Here is a 20,225-nt window from a genome sequence, read left to right on the forward strand (position 1 = left end):
AATAATTTTGAATCCTTGATCAAACAACAAAAAATGTTTCCCTATTTTTTTTTTTTCATCTACCCCCCCTCTACAGATAATAAAAATAAAAAGGATGCATTTGTATTTTTGAACAAATTCTTTGGTATGTAAAACATCAACGACAACAACAACAACAAGACAAAAACAAAAATGCATAAAAAAATTACAAAAAATTTATTTCTGCGTATGGCTGTGTGTGTTTTACTATATTTCTAATACAATATATATATGTGTGTGCGTGTGTGCGTGTCTTTGCTTTTCTGTCTGCATTCAATGTTGGTGTGCATATAAAGTGTGTACGCTCCATGATGGTGAAGAGTTCCATATACATACTTCTCTAAATCTCTTTCCCTCTGTCGCTGGCTCGCTCGCTCTATCAATCAATGTTTGATGTCACAATGTCAAAAGTTCTTTGATGTACTTTTGCAATGTATTATGTGTGTACATGTGCAAGAAGACGAAAAAAAAACTCCTTAAAGGGAAATAAATTATGTACAAAAGCATTTTTTTCTATGTTTGATTGGCTAATGGTGCAGTTCAAAGAATGTTTTCATTTACTTTTTTCTTGTGATGTTATCTACTGTTTGTGACAAAGGAGCCATTTAAGAACTGATTAAGTTTTGAAATAAGAATTTCTTAATAAATCGTTCCGAGCATACTCCCTTAATGACTTGCTCTTGGGAATAACGTAATGAACTTGGTTTTTTGAATTTATATCTTCAATTTTAGTCATACTTTAAACGAAATATTCTCTATTCTTCATAATTTCAAAGCGTTGTTTCCTTGATTAAGTTTTTCCCTTACAAAGTAAAGGACTTTCGACCACAAACAGTAACACATTGTTTCCTTCTAATGTCTATAATGTTTTCAGTTTTCCAGGATATTATTCCTGTTACTCCTTTGGCAATATCAAATATCTTCCAACTTTCAATTAATCAAACAACAAATTTATTGAATTTTCTCAAGCTTCTGCAAAAAGCCATATCTTCTCTCTATAGATCTACGTCTTTTTGTGCTTTTTATTGCATTTTCTATGACTGTTAAAGTCTTTCTCTATATATTCTTTATGATATATATAAATGTGCATTTACGCAAATTTTTATTTCCTTATTTTTGTTTTTTATTTTTTTGCTTTAAAAATTACAACAAAATATTTTTGGGTTCTCTTAAAAGAAAAAACATAATTGGTGTTGTTATTGGTGTTTGGTAAAATTGGCTACAAAATATTTCTTGTATAAATGTTATTCCAAAACAAATTAATTTTCCTTTACGATCGAAAAAGATCACATTTTACATTTCTTCATCGTCTACATTTTGTCATCAAAACACTTTCTCTGCCTCATGTCATATTAAATGTTGTGATAAAATATTTTTTTAATCATACAAATTCTATTACATTAAAACAATATTATTATTACTATTTTTATTATATATTTAATTTTTTATCTCCTTTATTAAACCTTTACAAATCCAAGCAAAAGAAGCCTTTTTGAGGAAAATATATAAAAAAAATTTCAATTGACAACTGCAGTAAACTGCCAGTGCATAACACTCAGTTAAGACCGCCATTTTTATACCCTCCACCCTAGGATGGTGGTATACTAATTTCGTCATTCTGTTTATAACACCTTGAAATATGCGTCTGAGACCCCGAACGTAGCCGAGTCGAACGTAGCGTTCCAAGCGCCTCGATCTTCTGCGCTCATTCTAAAATCTCTGACACCAAGTTTCGAGGTGTCTCCCACAACTTGATCTTTCCATCGGGCTTTTGGTCTTCCCGGTTTGCGTGTACCACCGTGTTTGCCTTCAAAAGACTTCATTGCTGGAGCTTCTTCATCCATTCTGACAACATGCCAACGCAGCCGTTGTATTTTGATGCGTGTAACTAAGCTATCGTCGTCATACAGCTCGTCGCCTATATTCTCCATTAACTCAAACTAGTTCATATATTTTACGAAGAATCTTTCTCTAAAATACTCCAAGTACTGCCTCATCTGCTTTCACAAGTACCCATGCTTCAGAGCCATATAACAGCACGGGTAGTATCAGTGTCTTGTATAGTACAATCTTCGTCTGTCGAGAGGTGGCCTGGTTTCTAAACTGTTTATCTAGTCCAAAGTAGCATCTGTTTGCCAGTAAACTCAAAACTGGTGTCATTTGTTTCGGTTACGGCGGTGCCAAGATAGATGAAGTTGCTGACAATCTCCAAGATGTGATTCCCAACTTTCTCCATTTTCTTTATCTGCTCGGTTGTGCAAGGCTTTTTGGGAGTTGAAACCATCCATTTCGTCTTATCTCCATTTACTGCCAGACCCATTTTCACTGACTCTCTTTCCATACTTTCAAAGGCTGCAGTTACTACTTCCGGTGTCCGACCTTTGACGTCGATGTCGTCTGCATAGGCGAGTAGCATGTGTTCTCTTGTGATTAGTGTGCCATATCTATTGACATCTAAATCTCGTATAATCTTCTCCAGCAGGATATTAAAGAGATCACACGATAGACTGTCTCTTTGTCTGAAACCTCGTTTGGTATTAAATGGTTCGGAGAGATTCTTTCCTATTCTTACTGAGAAACGCGTATAAGCAGGTGTCACCCTGCAGAGTGCTATCAATTTTGCAGGGATACCAAACTCGGACATGGCTTCCAATACCTTTGAACGTAAAGGAGTATCGAAGGCGGCTTTGTAGTCAACAATGCAATGGTAGGTGTTGATTTGTCCTTTTCGGGTCTTTTCCAGGATTTGGCGCAGTGTGAATATCTGGTCCAGGGTGGATTTACCAGGTCTAAAGCCCCATTGATAGGGCCTGGTCCAGGGTGGATTTACCAGGTCTAAAGCCGCCTTTATAGGGCCCAATTATCTCATTGACTTTAGGTTTTGATCATTCACACAGTACGCTCGAGAGTATCTTGTATGCGATGGGGAGGAGACTTATTCCTCTGTAGTTGGCACATTCCGTCTTGTCTCCTTTCTTGTGTATGGGACATGGTATGCTGAAGTTCCAATCATCGGGTATGCGTTCTTCTAGCCAGATTGCGCAGATAAGCTGATGCATACGCCTTATCAGCGTGTCGCCTCCAGTCTTAAATAGTTCAGCTTCTGCAGCCTTGTTGTTCTTTAGTTGGTTCAATGCTACTTGGTCCTCATTCTGACTAGGAGGTAAACATTCTATACCATCATCAGGGATTGGTTTTGCGGTATCCTCTTCGCCGCCAACATCGGACACTAGCAGTTGGGTAAAATGTTCTTTCCATATCCTCAGCATGTTATTTGTGTCAGTTATCAGATTTCCTTCTTTGTCTCTGCAGGAGGATGTGCGTTCGGTTTGATGTTTAATTCTTTCGAAGTTTCCGGACTTCATTCTGACTCCTGCACATCTCAACTCGCTCACACTCAAGTCTTTCCATTTCCTTTTTCTTTCTGCGGAATAGACGTTTCTCCTCTCTCCTTTTCTCCCGATACCTCTCCTTCATCTGGCCCGTTGCTACTGATTGCAGGGTTGCTCTATATGCCCCATTCTTGGCTTCAGTAGCATCTCGATACTCTTGGTTGTACCATGGGTTTCTTGGAGGAGGCTTCCGGTACCCAAGTACGGATTTCACGTCATTTTCCGTGGAGTGGGTCTAATACAGGGTGGCTGATGAAAGCCGCTACCAAAAAAAAATGTAATAACTTTTTTTCTATTTAATAATAATAATTTAATAATTAATTTAATTAATTAATTAATTAATTTAATTAATAATAATTTAATAATTAATTTAATAATTTAATTTAACATGAATAAAAGAAAAATGTATTCCATACACCGAAAAAAAAATGTAGCAATATTCATCATTGTAGCAATATTCATCAGCCACCCTGTATGGTCTGAATCGATCAATAGATTGATACAGCTATCATATAAACCTATCTCCCGATTTTGCTTCTTGAGCCCCTACAAGGCGCAATTCTTATCCGAATGAACTGAAATATTACAGAATGACTTCTACAATGTTCAGCATTCATTTATAGTCCAAATCGAACAATAGCTTGATAAAGCTCCAATAGCATAACAGTTCTTATCCAATATTCTTTGTTTGACAATAAAGAGAGATTCCGCTCATAGAACTCGACAAATGCGATCCATAATGGAGGGTATATAAGATTCGGCCCGGCGGAACTTAGCACACTCTTACTTGTTTATTAATGGCTCTCTTGCGGGTATATAAGACACAAGTTGCCTTGTGTCTCCCGCCAGAAGCCTTCGTCTGTCGCTACGATGGTATCACAATGGACTTAAAATTGTCTATGGGAGTCTTTAAAGGACTGCCACTCTTATCAACCTAACCTATTCATTCACTTTCTTACGAAGGTATTGATGCCTAGAAACTCCAGCTCTCTTAAGTTTAACATCGGTTGTATATTACTGCGAGGATCCTCAAAATCAAGAAATTGCTTGACAGCGAGAGAACCCTCTAAGTTGTTGAATAGGTTATGAAGGGCTGTTTCAGTGCATTTGCCCTTATTATATGCATGATGTTGCAGAGAAGTTATTTCCACGATTCTTGGTCTACCAGAGGTACTTAAAAGTACCTGGTACAAAATAAAGTACCTGGTTTTAATAAATAAAGTACCTCAAGTACTATTATCTGAGAATGACCCAATCCGCATCGTTTGGGCGCCGGGGCATTGCCCCTTACTGTGGGGCAATGAAAGAGCAAACGCTTTGGCAGTGAAAGCCAGAGGAATGCCATAAATAAACTTGGTTAACCCAATCCGCATCGTTTGGGCGCCGGGGCATTGCCCCTTACTGTGGGGCAATGAAAGAGCAAACGCTTTGGCAGTGAAAGCCAGAGGAATGCCATAAATAAACTTGGTTAACCCAAAGCATTCCGGCTCGACGCTGTTCGAGTTAAGGGACTCGCAGTTCGGAGCTGCGAGTGATAGCATGTGTAGGATAGACGGGGAAGATGATGACGTTGAAGCATTTCCCTTTATGGTACTTAGGTGGGGACACAATTCCTGATATGACGACATGACTTAGGGTCGTGTTATGGAAAACAATTAATGATTTTGTAAGTAGCTCGGAATTCCTTACTTAGATTTTCTTTTTCGTGGTCACTTTATAGTATTGAGAGCGCACAACAAGTCGAGTACTGGCTTAGGTGTATGCGCATAGTGCCATAGGACACATATCCACACCCTCTTTTTAACCTAATCTAACTTAATAGAGACCTTTTACTTAGTATAGTACTTGTACCTAATAAAGTACCTGTACGTATTAAAGAACCTGTACTTAATAAATTGCCTGTACTTAATAAAGTACTCGTGCTCTATAAAATAGCTAGTATATATAAAGTACTTGGTATACATAAAGTACCTGGTATATGTAAAATGCCTGGTATATAGAAAGTACCTGGCACTATATAAAGTATTTGGTACTGTATAATTTATCTGGTACTGTATAAAGTATCTGATATTGTATAAAGCACGGGGTACTGTATAAACTGCATTGTACTGCATAAAGCACCTAGTATACAAAAAGTACTTGGTATTATAAAAAGTACCTGGTACTATAAAAAGTACATGGAACTGTATAAAGTAGCTGGGACTGTATAAAGTAACTGGTATTGTATAAAGTACCTGGAACACAGAAAAAACCTCCGAGAAATATTCAATTAAAAATTTTATCCAAAATAAAAAACCTAAGTAATGTACCGGGTACTATATAAAGTTCGGTACTTTATAAAGTACCTAATACTAAATAAATACCTGGTACTGTATACAGTACCCGTTACTATAGTAAGTACCTGGTGCTATATAAAGTACCTGATACTATATGAAGTACCTGGTACTATATAAAGTACCTGCTACTATATAAAGTACCTGCTACTGTATTAAGTACCTGGTATTAAGCACAATATATTATCTGGTACTATATAAAGTGTCTGGTGTTATACTATCTACATGGTACTATATAAAGTACCTAGCACTATATAGAGTTCCTGGTAATTTATAAAGTTCCTGGAATTATATAAAGTACCTGGTACTATATAAAGTATTTGGTACTATTTGAAGTATCTGATACTTCTAAAAAGCACATAATACTGGTATAAAGTACCTGGTACTGGTATAAAGCACCTGGTACTGGTATAAAGCACTTGGTTCTGGTATAAGGTACCGACAACGCGATCCATTTAAAGTATTCATTGATTTTAAAGTTTCCTTGCGGTTTGTTCAGACGGTATTACATTCTTCTTGGCTAAATCCAGTGGTCAGCTTTCCGAAGTTTGTCCAATCTTGTTAAGGACACAGCAGTATATGCCATATGAATGCTGATCTACTTTAGATATGGCTTTCAAGCGTCTGCGAGATCATCTTGAATGGTTACAATCTCTTGTTTATGGCTACCATTGAAAGTATCTGCCTTCTTTTACCTTTTTTCTATCAAGTACATTTTGGATTTCGATGATAAGTTTGAACGTTCACCTGCCATTTTAATACCCTCCACCATAGGATGGGGGGTCTACTAATTTCGTCATTCCGTTTGTAACACCTCGAAATATGCGTCTAAGACCCCATATATTCTTGATCGTCATGACATTTTAATTCGATCTAGCCATGTCCGTCCGTCTGTCGAAATCATACAAACTTTTGAAGGAATAAAGCTAGGCGCTTGAAATTTTGCACAAATACTTCTTACTAGTGTAGGTCGGTTGGGATTGTAAATGGACCAAATCGGTCAATGTTTTGATATAGCTGCCATATAAAAAGATCTTGGGTCTTGACTTCTTGAACATCTAGACTGCGCAATTCTATGTGTGGTTCAAATCGGTTCTTAACCTGGTATAGCTGGTCTTGACTTCCTGAGCCACTATTGGTCGTATGTCTCATCCAATATGTCTGAAATTTAGCATGAAGTGTTTTATTATGATTTCCAAAAACTGTGCTAAGTATGGTTAATTTTGGTCCAAAACCCGATATAGCTGTCATATAAACTGATCTTGGATCTTGACTTCTTGAGCCACTAGAGAACGCAATTCTTTTCCGATTTGGCTGAAATTTAGCATGATGGACTTTGTTATGACTTCCAACAACTGTGCTAAGTATGGTTTAAATTGGTCCATAACCTAATATGGCTACCATATAAACCGATTTTGGATCTTGACTTCTTGAGCCACTAGAGAGCGCATTTCTTATCCTATTTAGTTGAAATTTTGCATTAAGTGTTTTCATATAACTTCCAACAACTGTGCCAAATATGGTTTTAATTGGCCCATAACCTGATATAGCTGACATATAAACCGATCTGGGATCTTGACTTCTTGAGCCACTAGAGAGCGAAATTCTTATCCGATTTGGCTAAAATTTTTTACAACGACTTCTCTCATTACCTTCAACATACGTACCAATTATGGTCTGAATCGGTTATAGCCCAATACAGTTCCCATATAAGCCGACCTCCCTATTTTACTTCTTGAGCCCATTTAGGGTGCAAATTTTTATTTGAATTGGTTGAAATTTTACACAACGACTTGTACTATGGTCTCCATTCATTCCGTTCAATTATGGTCCGAATCGGACGATATCTTGATATTATACCAATTCTTTCCTTTTATCATATGTTTGCCTAAAAAGAGATACCGGAAAAGAACTCGACAAATGCGATCTATGGTGGAGGGTATATGAGATTCGGCCCAGCCGAACTTAACACGCTTTTACTTGTTTTCTCTTTCTTAACTCTTAATGTATGTGTCCCACACTGGCAGTCGGAAGAAGTTCCTCTTTAGTTTCTCATTTTTTTTGGGAACTTGTGTGTTTGATGTGAATATTCGCAGGTAGGAATGAGAATGCATCTTCCATCTCCTGTTTCTGTGTCCTTTGACAGACTGCCACTGAAACCTTACCCCAAAACACTTTATTGCAAGGATTTACCGTACTGCTGAACACCTTAATTTGAATCCTGGATTTAATCCCCCATATATGTATTGGGTTGCCCAAAAAGTAATTGCGGATTTTTTAAAAGAAAGTAAATGCATTTTTAATAAAACTTAGAATGAACTTTAATCAAAAATACCTTTTTTACGCTTTTTTTCTAAAGCAAGCTAAAATTAACAGCTTATAACTGACAGAAGAAAGAATGCAATTACAGAGTTACAAGCTGTGAAAAAATTTGTCAACGCCGACTATATGAAAAATCCGCAATTACTTTTTGGGCAACATATGATTATATTAGTCATGTAAATTTTCTTTACTTAGGGGTATGGCCTTAAAAATATTCCAAAAAATCCCATATTATTGATGTAAAACTTGAATTGGATAGCTCTTATTGTGATGAAAGAAATCTCAACTATGTTTTTAATGGAATATAAGAAAGTCTAGAGGAATCTTTGAAACTCTTATATTTCCCAAAAAGTCTTCTTTTGTTTGTGGATGCCTTATGGGTTAAACATCTTTTATACCATTTGCAATTTATTACTATGCATTTTTTATAACTTTTTACCTACCTTTAAATAATATTTTATAATTAATACAAATATTTTACATACAATTCAATAGTCATTCCTTCTATATGATAGTGATAAGTGTTTGTTTTTAATTTATTTCATACTTTCATAAATGTTGTCATTGTCAATAAAATTTTAAGCACAATTTTCTAGGCTTCATACTGTTATCTATCTATCTATGGTATTATCATATCAAACCAACAATTTTATATAATTATTATCCACAAGTCAATAATCATAAAATTTCCTTTATCCCCTGAAAACAAAAAAAAAACGCAATAATGATTCAAGCAACAATTAATCCATAATTGTGTGTTGTTGTCTTTTTTTCGTTTATTTCTGCATATTTTTCACAGGCAAACGTAGTGAGTTTCATCACCAATTAAAAAAAAAAAATTAAAACCAAACAACTTTCCCTCCAAATGCAACGCACTCAACGCTTGAAGTGTTGCAAGCATTTTTTTTTTCATTTTATTTATAAAAAAATTTAATATGTTAATTAAGGTTTTTTTTCATATGATTTTTTATGATTTTTTTTGTTAATAATAACCTTGGTTTGGTTGAGTTGTTTTGATTGATCTTAAATTTGTTGGATTTTTACCTTAGAAAAGTTTCTGCACAGCACTTTTCCCTAGTCCTTAGTTATATTTCACACTGATTTAATGAAATTTTGAAATCACCCCACCACTCCTTATGTTTTGTTTTGAAAATTTGTTTTTAAATAAAAATATGTTACGAAAAAAAATTCCTTGCGCTTTTTTGCCAAATGTTCCTATTACTCTCTAATCTTACTCTTTTTTTTGGATATGACCTTTGCCTTTTTCTTGTTATCTTACAAAGATTTATTTGCCCAGAAATGTTTTTCTGTGGAAAAATTTTTATACAAAAACTACATTTTCCTCAAAATTTTCAAAAAAATTTGCTACAAAAAACCATGAAAATTTTATTTTTTAACTGAAATTTATTCGTACGAAAAAAAATCGCCATTAATTAAAAAAAATTTAAAACCTAACTAAGAATCACAAAAAAACAGTCAATAACTGTTGGGAGCATGAGTAATTGAATTTTTTTAGAATAAAACGCCGCAGCCATCTATCCATCTCCCTTGGTCCCAAAGCGCTATGGTTGTAAGCTGTGTAACGCCGTATAAAATCAACGTCCTCGAACTCAACTCTACAGCTATAAAGTGAAACGCTACAGTTATACACACACACTTCCCTAATAAAAGCTTCTAAGCTAAATTGCAGTTGAAGACAAAAAAAAACTCCTTTAAATAAAATCAAAAAATACCAAGGCTAGCCTAAAAAACAAAAATCACAAACAAACCCTTTGGAGACATACCAATCAAACAAAACGTCTAAAGAAACTCATATTAAATTGATAAACACTTTAACGCTTATAACAATAGTTGTTCATCTAAAAACTGGGCTAAATCTTTGATTTTTCGTTCGCATTTTCGTACCATTACCTCATATCTTTCCATTTCTGCTATCGCTTTATCCATAGTTTCTACTTTAGCTATGAGTAAGAAGACCTGCTATAAACCTATGTCAAATAAAAAACAACTCACACCACATCTTAAGGACCTCTAACTTACAACAAAAAAACTGAACTTTTCACTTGTCTTATCTTCTAACACATATACGTTCAACTAGACTCTAAGATCCTGCATTGCCTGAAATTTAACTATTCCTTGCTATTGCATTGTAAACAATAAAATTAACACCTAAATGTTAATGTTCAATGTTTAAAATAAAATTATTTAATATTTTAAAAATGGGTTAAAAATGGGTTAAAAAAATAGTTAAAAAAATGTAAAAAATAAAAACTAACAAGTAAAAAAGCGTGAAGTTCGGCCGACCCGAACTTTGGATACCCACCACCTCAGGTGTAAATGTAAACCACCTTTCGTCAAAATCCGGTGAAAATGCATACCTTATGCCCCATAACAGCTATATAGAAATCTAAACCATATACGACACGTATGTCGAAAAGCCCCACATAAGTCACTGTGTCAAATTTCAGTGAAATCGGATTATAAATGCGCTTTTTATAGGGCCAAGACTATATGGCAGCTATATCCAAATCTGGACCGATCTGAGCCAAATTGAAGACGAATGACGAAGAGCCTAATGCAACTCACTGTCCCAAATTTCGGCGACATGGGACAATAAATGCGCCTTTTACGAAACCAAGACCTTAAATCGAGAGATAAGTCTATAAGGAAGCTATATTCAAATCTGAACCGATTTGAGCCAAATTAAAGATGAATGACGAAGGGCCTAACACAACTCACAGTCCCAAATTTCAGCAAAATCGGACAATAAATGCGCCTTTTATGGGCCCAAAATCTTAAATCGAGAGATCGGTCTATATGGCAGCTATATTCAAATCTGAACCGATTTGGACCAAATTGAAAAAAGATGTCGAAAAACTTAACGAAACTCCCTGTCCCAAATTTCAGCTAAATCGGATAATAAATGTGGCATTTATGGGCCTAAGACCCTAAATCAGCGGATCGGTCTATATGGAAGCTATATTCAAATCTGAGCCAATCTTGGCCAAATTGAAGAAGTATGTCGAAGAGCATAACGAAACTTCCTGTTCCAAATTTCGGCGACATCGGACAATAAATGCGCCTTTTATGGGCCCAAAACCTTAAATCGAGAGATCGGTCTATATGGCAGCTATATTCAAATCTGGACCGATCTGAGCCAAATTATAGACGAAAGACGAGGAGTCCAACACAACTCACTGTCCCAAATTTCGACGACATTGGACAATAAATGCGCCTTTTATGGGCCCAAAAACTTAAACCGAGAGTTAGGTATATATGGCAGCTATATTCAAATCTGGGCCGATCTGGACCAAATTGAAGAAAGATGTCAAAGGACCTAACGAAACTCTCTGTTCCAAATTTCAGCAAAATCGGATGATAAATGCGCCTTTTATGGGCTCAAAACCTCCAATCAAGAGATCGGTCTATATGGCAGCTATATCCAAATCTGGACCGATCTGGGCCAAATTAAATAAGGATGTCGAAGGGCCTAGCATATATCACTGTCCCAAATTTCGGCGACATCGGACAATGAATGCGCCTTTTATGGGTCCAAAACCTTAAATCGTGAGATCGGTCTATATGGCAGCTATATCCAAATCTGGACCGATCTGGACCAAATGAAAGATATATGTCGACGGTTCCAACACAACTCACTGTCCCAAATTTTGGCGCCATCGGACAATAAATGCGCATTTTATGGGCCCAAAACCTTAAGTCGAGAGATCGGTCAATATGGCAGCTATATCCAAATATAGACCGATCTGGGCCAAATTGAATAAGGATATCGAAGGGCCTAACGCAACTCACTGTCCCAAATTTTGCCGCCATCGGACAATAAATGTGCATTTTATGGGCGCATGACCCTAAATCGGCGGATCGGTCTATATGGCAGCTATATCCAAATCTGGACCTATCTTGGCCAAATTGAATAAAGATGTCGAAGGGCCTAACACAACTCACTGTCCCAAATTTCGGCGACATCGGACAACAAATGTGTCTTTTATGGGCCTAAGACCCTAAATCCGCGGATCGGTCTATATGGGGGCTATATCAAGATATAGTCCGATATAGCCCATCTTCGCACTTAACCTGCTTATGGACAAAAAACAGAATCTGTGCAAAGTTTCAGCTCAATATCTCTATTTTTAAAGACTATAGCTTGATTTCAACAGAGTATCGAAGACTGCTTTGTAGTCAACAAAGAGATGGTAGGTGTTGATTTGTCCTTCTCGAGTCTTTACCAGGATTTGACGCAGTGTGAACATCTGGTGTAGTGTGGATTTACCAGGTCTAAAGCCGCATTGATAGGGCCCAATTATCTCATTGACTTTAGGTTTTAATCTTTCACACAGTACGCTCGAGAGTATCTTGTATGCAATGGGAAGGAGACTTATTCCTCTGTAGTTGTCACATTCCGTCTTGTCTCCTTTCTTGTGTACGGGACATAGTATGCTGAGCTTCCAATCATCGTGTATGCGTTCTTCTAGCCACATTGCGCAGATAAGCTGATGCATACGCCTTATCAGCGTGTCGCCTCCGATCTTAAATAGTTCAGCGGGTAACCCGTCGGCTCCTGCTGCCTTGTTGTTCTTTAGCCGGGTCACTGCTACTTGGATCTCATTCTGACTATACCAGCATCAGGGATTGGTTCTGCGGTATCCTCGTCGCCGCCAACATCGGACACTAGCAGTTGGGTAAAATCTTCTTTCCATATCCTCAGCATATTATCTGTGTCAGTTACCAGATTTCCTTCTTTGTCTCTGCAGGAGGATGTGCCCGCACCAAAGCTATCGGTTTGATGTTTAATTCTTTGGTAGAATTTCCGGACTTCATTCTGACTCCTGTACATCTCAATTCACTCACACTCACGTCTTTCCATTTCCTTTTTCTTTCTGCGGAATAGACGTTTCTCCTCTCTCCTTTTCTCCCGATGCCTCTCCTTCATCGGGCGCGTTGCTATTGATTGCAGGGTTGCTCTATATGCCGCATTCTAGGCTTCCGTAGCATCTCGACACATTTGGTCGTACCATGGGTTTCTTTGAGGAGGCTTCCGGTAGCGAAGTACCGATTTCGCGACATTTTCCATAGAGTGGGCAATAGTTTGCCACTGCCTCATTATATCATCGGAACAAGGAGTGCTTTCATCAAGCAATTGGGTCAGTCAAGTGGAGTATGCCGCTGCCATTTGTTATGTTGGCAGCTTTTTAATGTCCAGCTTCCGTGCAGTGTCAGATCGTACTTTCCTCGCCATATTCAAAGGGGTGCGAACCTTTGCTGCAACAAGGTAATGATCCGAATCTATATTCGCTCCACGGATCGATCGTACATCTAACACGCTGTATGTGTATGCATTCCACCTATCACAACGTGATCAATTTGGTTTTGGCAGCCATGTGGTTTTGTGAATATTTTTATGTTCAAATCTGGGCTACTAACTACCATGTTTTTTTGACGCGGCGAAATCTATCAGCCTCAACCCATTACTGGACGTTATCTCGTGGAGGCTAAACTTTCCGACAAAAATGTCTTTTTCCCCTATTTTTGCATTAAAATCTTCGAGAACGATTTTAATATCATGGGTGGGACAGCGGTCTTATTCTCTCTCTAGGCGCTCGTAGAAAATATCCTTGTTCGTCTTTGTCTTCCGTCGGGGCATGGGCACAATTAAGGCTGATGTTGAAGAATTTGGCTTTTATGCGGATTGTGGATAGCCTCTCATCCAACGGAGTAAAGCTGAAGACAAGGTGTTTCAGTCTCCGACTAACCACAAATTCACAGTCAAATTTATGCCTCGTGTTATGGCAGCTATGGTATAGTTCGTCACCGTTTGGTGTTGTAGTGACGCCATTTCCAGTCCATCGCATTTCCTGCAAGGCGGTTATATCTGCCTTGTACTTCTCTAATACATCCGCCAGCGCGTATACTGCACCTTCTCTATAAAGAGTGCTGACATTCCAGGTGCAGATCCGCAAGTCATGGTCCTTTTTTCATTTGCTTGGGTCGTCAACGTTAGGGGGGTCCGTTTGAACTATTTCTTTGTTTCTGATATTAGTTATCAGTTTTCCGGGGGCGGATTACTGGCCCAGCGTCCCAACCGCATGGGTTTTGTGGGATTGCACACGTTTCCCTCGTTGTGGCAAGACGCTTGCTCCAAGATCGGACGCTCGCCGCCAGCCGCCCCTAACCTGGGAACAGACGCTGATGTTGGCCATTGGTTATTTGAAGGCGCCAATAACTCGCCTTGTCATCTCGAGTATCATTGGCACTCAGTATTTAATTAAGAGCCAGTGGCACCTTACTGAGACTCTTTACTGTATGCATTTTATCTCCATTTAATTACAGATCCACTTCAAACAGCTCCTTAACCTTATTTGAAAAACAGGTATCAATGACCGCACAGTGGGATAGAATCGAAAACAAAATCTAGTAAAAAATCTGCCGTTAAAAAAATAGAAGTCGAATATTCCCTAAAGCAGAGAAAACAAGTAAAGACGGGCGAAGTTGACCTTTTGATACCCTACACCATATTTAATATGCAGGCTAAGTCGTCGAATTTAATATTTGCTTAAATTTGATATGTAGAATTTCGATCAAAATCCGTATATATTGTTGGAGCCTTAGAGTTAATCGTTGTGCAAATTTTTGAGAAGATCGATTGATGAATGGGTTAGCAAAGGCCTTAAAAAATGCACATATATATGGGAGCTATTGTATATCAAAAATTAAACAAATTTCTTTGAAATTCATCCGTCGTCAGAAGGAAGCTCTATCTCAATCTGAGCCGATTTCTATGAAATTCAGCATTAGTAAGAGAATCGGGACTAGTAAGAGAATCGGTCGAATCGGTTTACAAATGACGATATAATTGCATTTTTAGTCCAAATCGGACGAACATATATATGGGAGCTATATCCAAAGCTGAACCGTTTTTTCCCAATATAAATGGTCTTTGTCTCTGGGGGCAAGAAAATGGAAGTGCCAAATTTGTAGACGATCGGATGAAAATTGCGATCTGTACTTTGTACACAAATTAACATGGACGGACAGACAGATAGATCGACGGATAGCATAGCTAAATTGAATCGGAACGTGATTCTGAGTTGATCGGTATACTTATCAATGGATCTATCTCTCTTCCTTCTCTCAAACTCATGTCAAACCAGCAAACATTAAAGCTTCTAAGAACCGAACAAGGAAGATCGAGAGACTGGTTTACATGGGAGCTATATCAGGTTATAGACTGATTTGGAATGTTTTTGGCACAGTTGTTGGAAGTCATAACAGAACACTATGTGCAAAATTTCAGCAAAATTTAACAAAAATTGCGACTTGTAGGGACCCAAGAAGTCAAATTTGGAGATCGGTTTATATGGAAGCTATATCAGATTCTTGGCCGATTTGGACGGTGCTTGACACAGTTGTTGGAAGTGATAACGGAACACCATGTGCAAAATTTCAGCGAAATCGGACGAAAATTGCAGCTTCCAGGGGCTCAAGAAGTCAAATTTGGAGATCGGTTTATATGGGAGCTACATCAAATTATGGACCGATTAGGACGGTACTTGGTACAATTGTACAATTTTATCCGATTTGGTTGAAATTTTGCATGTAGTATTCCGTTATGACTTACAATCATAAAGGAATACTACGTGCAAAATTTCAACCAAATCGGATTAAAATTACTGCTTCCAGGGGCTCAAGAAGTCAAATCGGGATATCGGTTTATATGGGAGCTATATCTGGTTATAGACCGATTTGGACGCTACTTGACACATTTGTTGGAAGTCATAACAGAACACTATGTGAAAAATTTCCGCCAAATCGGACAAAAATTACGGCTTCCAGGGGCTCAAGAAGTCAAATGGGGAGATCGGTTTATATAGGAGATATATCAGGTTCTTGGTCGATTTGAACTTTACTTAACACAGTTGTTGGAAGTCATAATGGAACACTATGTGCAAAATTTCAGTCAAATCGGACAAAAATTACGGCTTCCAGGGGCTCAAGAAGTCAAATCGGGAGATCGGTTTATATAGGAGCTATATCACATTCTTGGCCGATTTGGACGGTACTTAACACAGTTGTTGGAAGTCATAACAGAACACTACGTGCAAAATTTCAGCGAAATCTGACAAAAATTACGGCTTCCAGGGGCTCAAGAAGTCAAATCAGGAGATCGGTTTATATATCTAAAAAAATATCTAAATCTGATCCGATATGGCCCATTTGTAATCCCCAACGACCTACATCTATACTTAGTATCTGTGCAAAATTTCAAGCTGTTAGCTTTACGTCTTCGATCCCTATCGTGATTTCGACAGACGAATGGATGAACATGGCTAGATCAGAATCAGAATATCGAGACTAGATATATACTTAATGGGGTCTCAGATCAATATTTCGAGGTGTTACAAATGGAATGACTAGATTGGTATACCCCCTCCTATGGTGGTGGGTATAATGAAAACTTAAGATAAATAAATATAGCGCAAAGCGTATTAAAAAAAATAATAATAAATAATTCTTTAAATGACAGTTAATAGAATAAGTCGCTATATCATTGAAATACTGATTTTAAAATAAGTTAATCCTAATTTAAGTTAAATAAATCATGTTTAGACAATTTTCAGTATATTTCCCCCCTGTACATAATTATCTAACCGACAGCAACTGCATTTACCAAAATCATTATCACCCCTCTATCGCTCTCACTCCATTTCTCTCTTTGTCATTAATCCACATCTCTTATTTATTTTCAAAAAAAAAACATCATTCTTTTCACATTAGCCACAGTTTATTTAACAAACTCGAAACGAACTATACTCTCAATCAATATCTAAGTCTATAAACTACAATAAAAAAAATCTAAAATAAATAACAAATAAAAAAAATCTCTTTTCATATTCTTTTGAATACCAAAAAAACTCTATTTCAACGCACAAAAAATTTCTATTAACAAAATGGAAACAAAAAAATTTAAAAAAAAAATAATTAAACAAATATTGGAAACACCGCATAATAAACAAAATCCAAAAAAAATACTCTACAAACGTCACTTAATGGCATAAAATTGCATTAACAATTAAAATAACAATATGTGGAAATCGAATGAAAAATAAACAAAAATCAAACACCTTATGGTGTGGGGGTGGCCCATGCAAACACACACCCACACACACACACACAAATCGATGTGTATTTATTTGTGTGCAACAATTGAAACACCACCATGGAAAATGCAAATAAAATTTTACACCCAAAACGAAACAAAATTCAAACGAATAAAACAACAATGTATATAACCAATACGAAACAACAACAACAACAACCAAACCAACAACATCTTCAATGCAATGGTCTCTAAATATTGGCCTCTTTCTATGTTCCCTCTTTTGCTTTCCTTTCCCAATTGGAAATTGCAAAATTCATCTTAAATTGGAACATGTTACAACAACAACAACAAAAACAAAATTAAACCAACACCGTTACCACTACCACCAAATCAATGTTTGATGTAAATTTTGATGCGCATGCGTGACGGCGCCTTACTCGAATTTGCACGCACTCTATGCCAAACAACGTGTTAACCAACAACAAATATGAAACTTCTCTTGTGTTAACTGTATTGCAAAAACAAAAATTCTTTGCAAAAAAAAAAAACAAAATTTGTATATCGCCTACGCCAAATTCATTTTTTGTTTTTTCAATAAAATTTTATATATATAAAAAAAAAACAAAACCAACTTTGTAAGTAACATTTAGTTGAGTGTTGTACAAATGATTGTTGAATGTTGTTTTTTTTTAATTTTTTCCAACCCTTAAAAGTAGTTTTTTGGGAATCACTAGCTAGTCCCTGCCCATGAGCACCAAAAAAAAAAAGCCCCTAGAAGCCCATTTTTTTACCATTTTGCTATAGTTTTCCAAACTTGATTTGCTGCGCAAGTTTTTCTTTTTCTGTTACAGTTTTCTTTTCCTATAGCTTATATTGTAAATATAGCTCCAAACGTGTGTGCTTGTTTCATCAATTACTTAAGAACGAACTTCCAAAACTCCTTTGTATGAAAATTTTTTTTATTAGCACTTACATGTTTAAGACATGGGTAAACTATGCCAAAATATAAGGATAGTTAGATTTTGGGGGAGAAATTTCAGATAACCTTATTTGTATGTAAGAGTTAAGATCTTTGTTTCATCATTTGCTCATTTCTCCTCTGAGGTGAGTTTAATGATCGAAGATACACAGAACTATCCTGAAAACACCTACAGGTGTATGGAACAAAAATCCATCATAATGAAGAAGAATCGAATTCGGTTTGTCGCACTCGTTTCATAGTTGAATTTCCGCAAAAACTTCGATACAAATACTATTGGGTTGCCCAAAAAGTAATTGCGGATTTTTTAAAAGAAAGTAAATGCATTTTTAATAAAACTTAGAATGAACTTTAATCAAATATACTTTTTTACACTTTTTTTTCTAAAGCAAGCTAAAAGTAACAGCTGATAACTGATAGAAGAAAGAATGCAATTACAGAGTCAGAAGCTGTGAAAAAATTTGTCAACGCCGACTATATGAAAAATCCGCAATTACTTTTTGGGCAACCCAATACCTATCAATGTACGATGTTTAAAGCGTGCAAACTAGAGCTGGCAAACTATCGATTATCGCAACATTCGATATTTTCGGTAGTTTTAATAATAAATATCGATACTATCGATAACTAAAAATCAGGAGATCGATTTATATAAAGAAGCAGTCTCAATGCACAGACCAAATAAAGCCAAGAGTAATAAAGAAAGCTGAAATCATGAGAGAAATCATTGTATCAAATATTAGCCTAATCGGATGAAAATTGCGCCCTCTATAGGCGCAATTCATCTTAAAGGATACATTTAGTGTCGCATCGCTTATTAGACCCTCCAAAATAGCATGGGGGTATACTAATTTCGTCATTCCGTTTGTAACAACGCGAAATATCCATCTAAAGCCAAAAGTAATAAAGAAAGCTGAAAATCATGAGAGAAATCATTGTGCAAAATATTAGCCTAATCGGATGAAAATTGCGCCCTCTATAGGCGCAATTCATCTTAAAGGATACATTTAGTGTTGCATCGCTTATTATATCCTCCACCATAGGATGGGGGTATACTAATTTCGTTATTCCGTTTGTAACAACGCGAAATATTCATCTAAAGCCAAGAGTTATGAAGAAAGTTGGAAATCATTATACAAAATATTAGCCTAATCCGATGAAAATTGCGCCCTCTATAGGCGCAATACATTTTAAAGGATACATTTAGTGTCGCATCGCTTATTATATTCTCCACCATAGGATGGGGGTATACTTATTTCGTCATTCCGTTTGTAACAACTCGAAATATTCATCTAAAACCCCGTAAACAACAAAATCCTCTTGATCGTCATGACACTTTAAGTCCATCTAGCCATGTCCGTCCGTCCGTCTGTCGAAAGCACTCTAACTTTCGAAGGAGTAAAGCTAGGCGCTTAAAAAAAGGTTAGCATGTCCGCCTATGACGCTAAACGACTGGGTTCAAATCCTGGTGAGACCATCAGAAAAAATTTTCCGCGATGGTTTTCCCTTCCTAATGTTGGCAACATTTGTGAGGTACTATGCCATGTAAAACTTCTCTCCAAAGAGGTATCGCAATGCGGACTCGGCTATAAAAAGGAGCCCCCTTATTATTGAGCTTGGACTTCTGGAATCGGACTGCACTCATTGATATGTGAGAAGTTTGCCCCTGTTCCTTAGTGGAGTGTTTATGGGAAAAATTTGCATTTTTTTTTTGCTATATAAACCGATCTTGGATCTTACCTTCTGGAGCCTCTAGAGGTTGCAATTCTCATTCGATTTGGCTGAAATTTGGCATACAGTGTTTTGTTATGACTTCCAACAACTGTGGTTCAAATCGGTCTATAACCTGACATAGCTCCCATATAAACCGGTCTTGGATCTTCAATTCTTGAGCCACTAGAGGGCGCACTTCTCTTCCGATTTGGCTGAAATTGTGCATGAAGTGTTTTGTTATGACAGTCAATAACTGTGCTAAGTATAGTTCAAATCGGTCCACCATTTGATATAGCTCCCATATAAACCGACTTAGGATCTCCAATTCTTGAGCCACTAGAGGGCGCAATTCT

The 20,225-nt window shown here is 36.9% G+C and overlaps 1 protein-coding gene across 10 annotated transcripts in view; it reads left to right on the forward strand.

Moving 5' to 3' along the window:
* Nucleotides 1–20,225, forward strand: part of LOC106082975 (sodium/calcium exchanger 1) — a 577,326-nt gene that overhangs the window by 490,336 nt on the left and 66,765 nt on the right. For 7 of the 10 annotated variants that reach the window (XM_059363418.1, XM_059363420.1, XM_059363416.1 and 4 more), the window contains one exon: nucleotides 77–124. The exons of the other annotated variants lie outside the window; for them this stretch is intronic. In XM_059363418.1, the coding sequence (XP_059219401.1) occupies nucleotides 77–124 (48 nt within the window). The remainder of the gene's footprint in view (nucleotides 1–76; nucleotides 125–20,225) is intronic. 10 annotated transcript variants of the gene reach the window in all.

This window comes from Stomoxys calcitrans, chromosome 2 (genome assembly GCF_963082655.1).
Source record: "Stomoxys calcitrans chromosome 2, idStoCalc2.1, whole genome shotgun sequence".
Lineage (NCBI taxonomy): Eukaryota > Metazoa > Arthropoda > Insecta > Diptera > Muscidae > Stomoxys > Stomoxys calcitrans.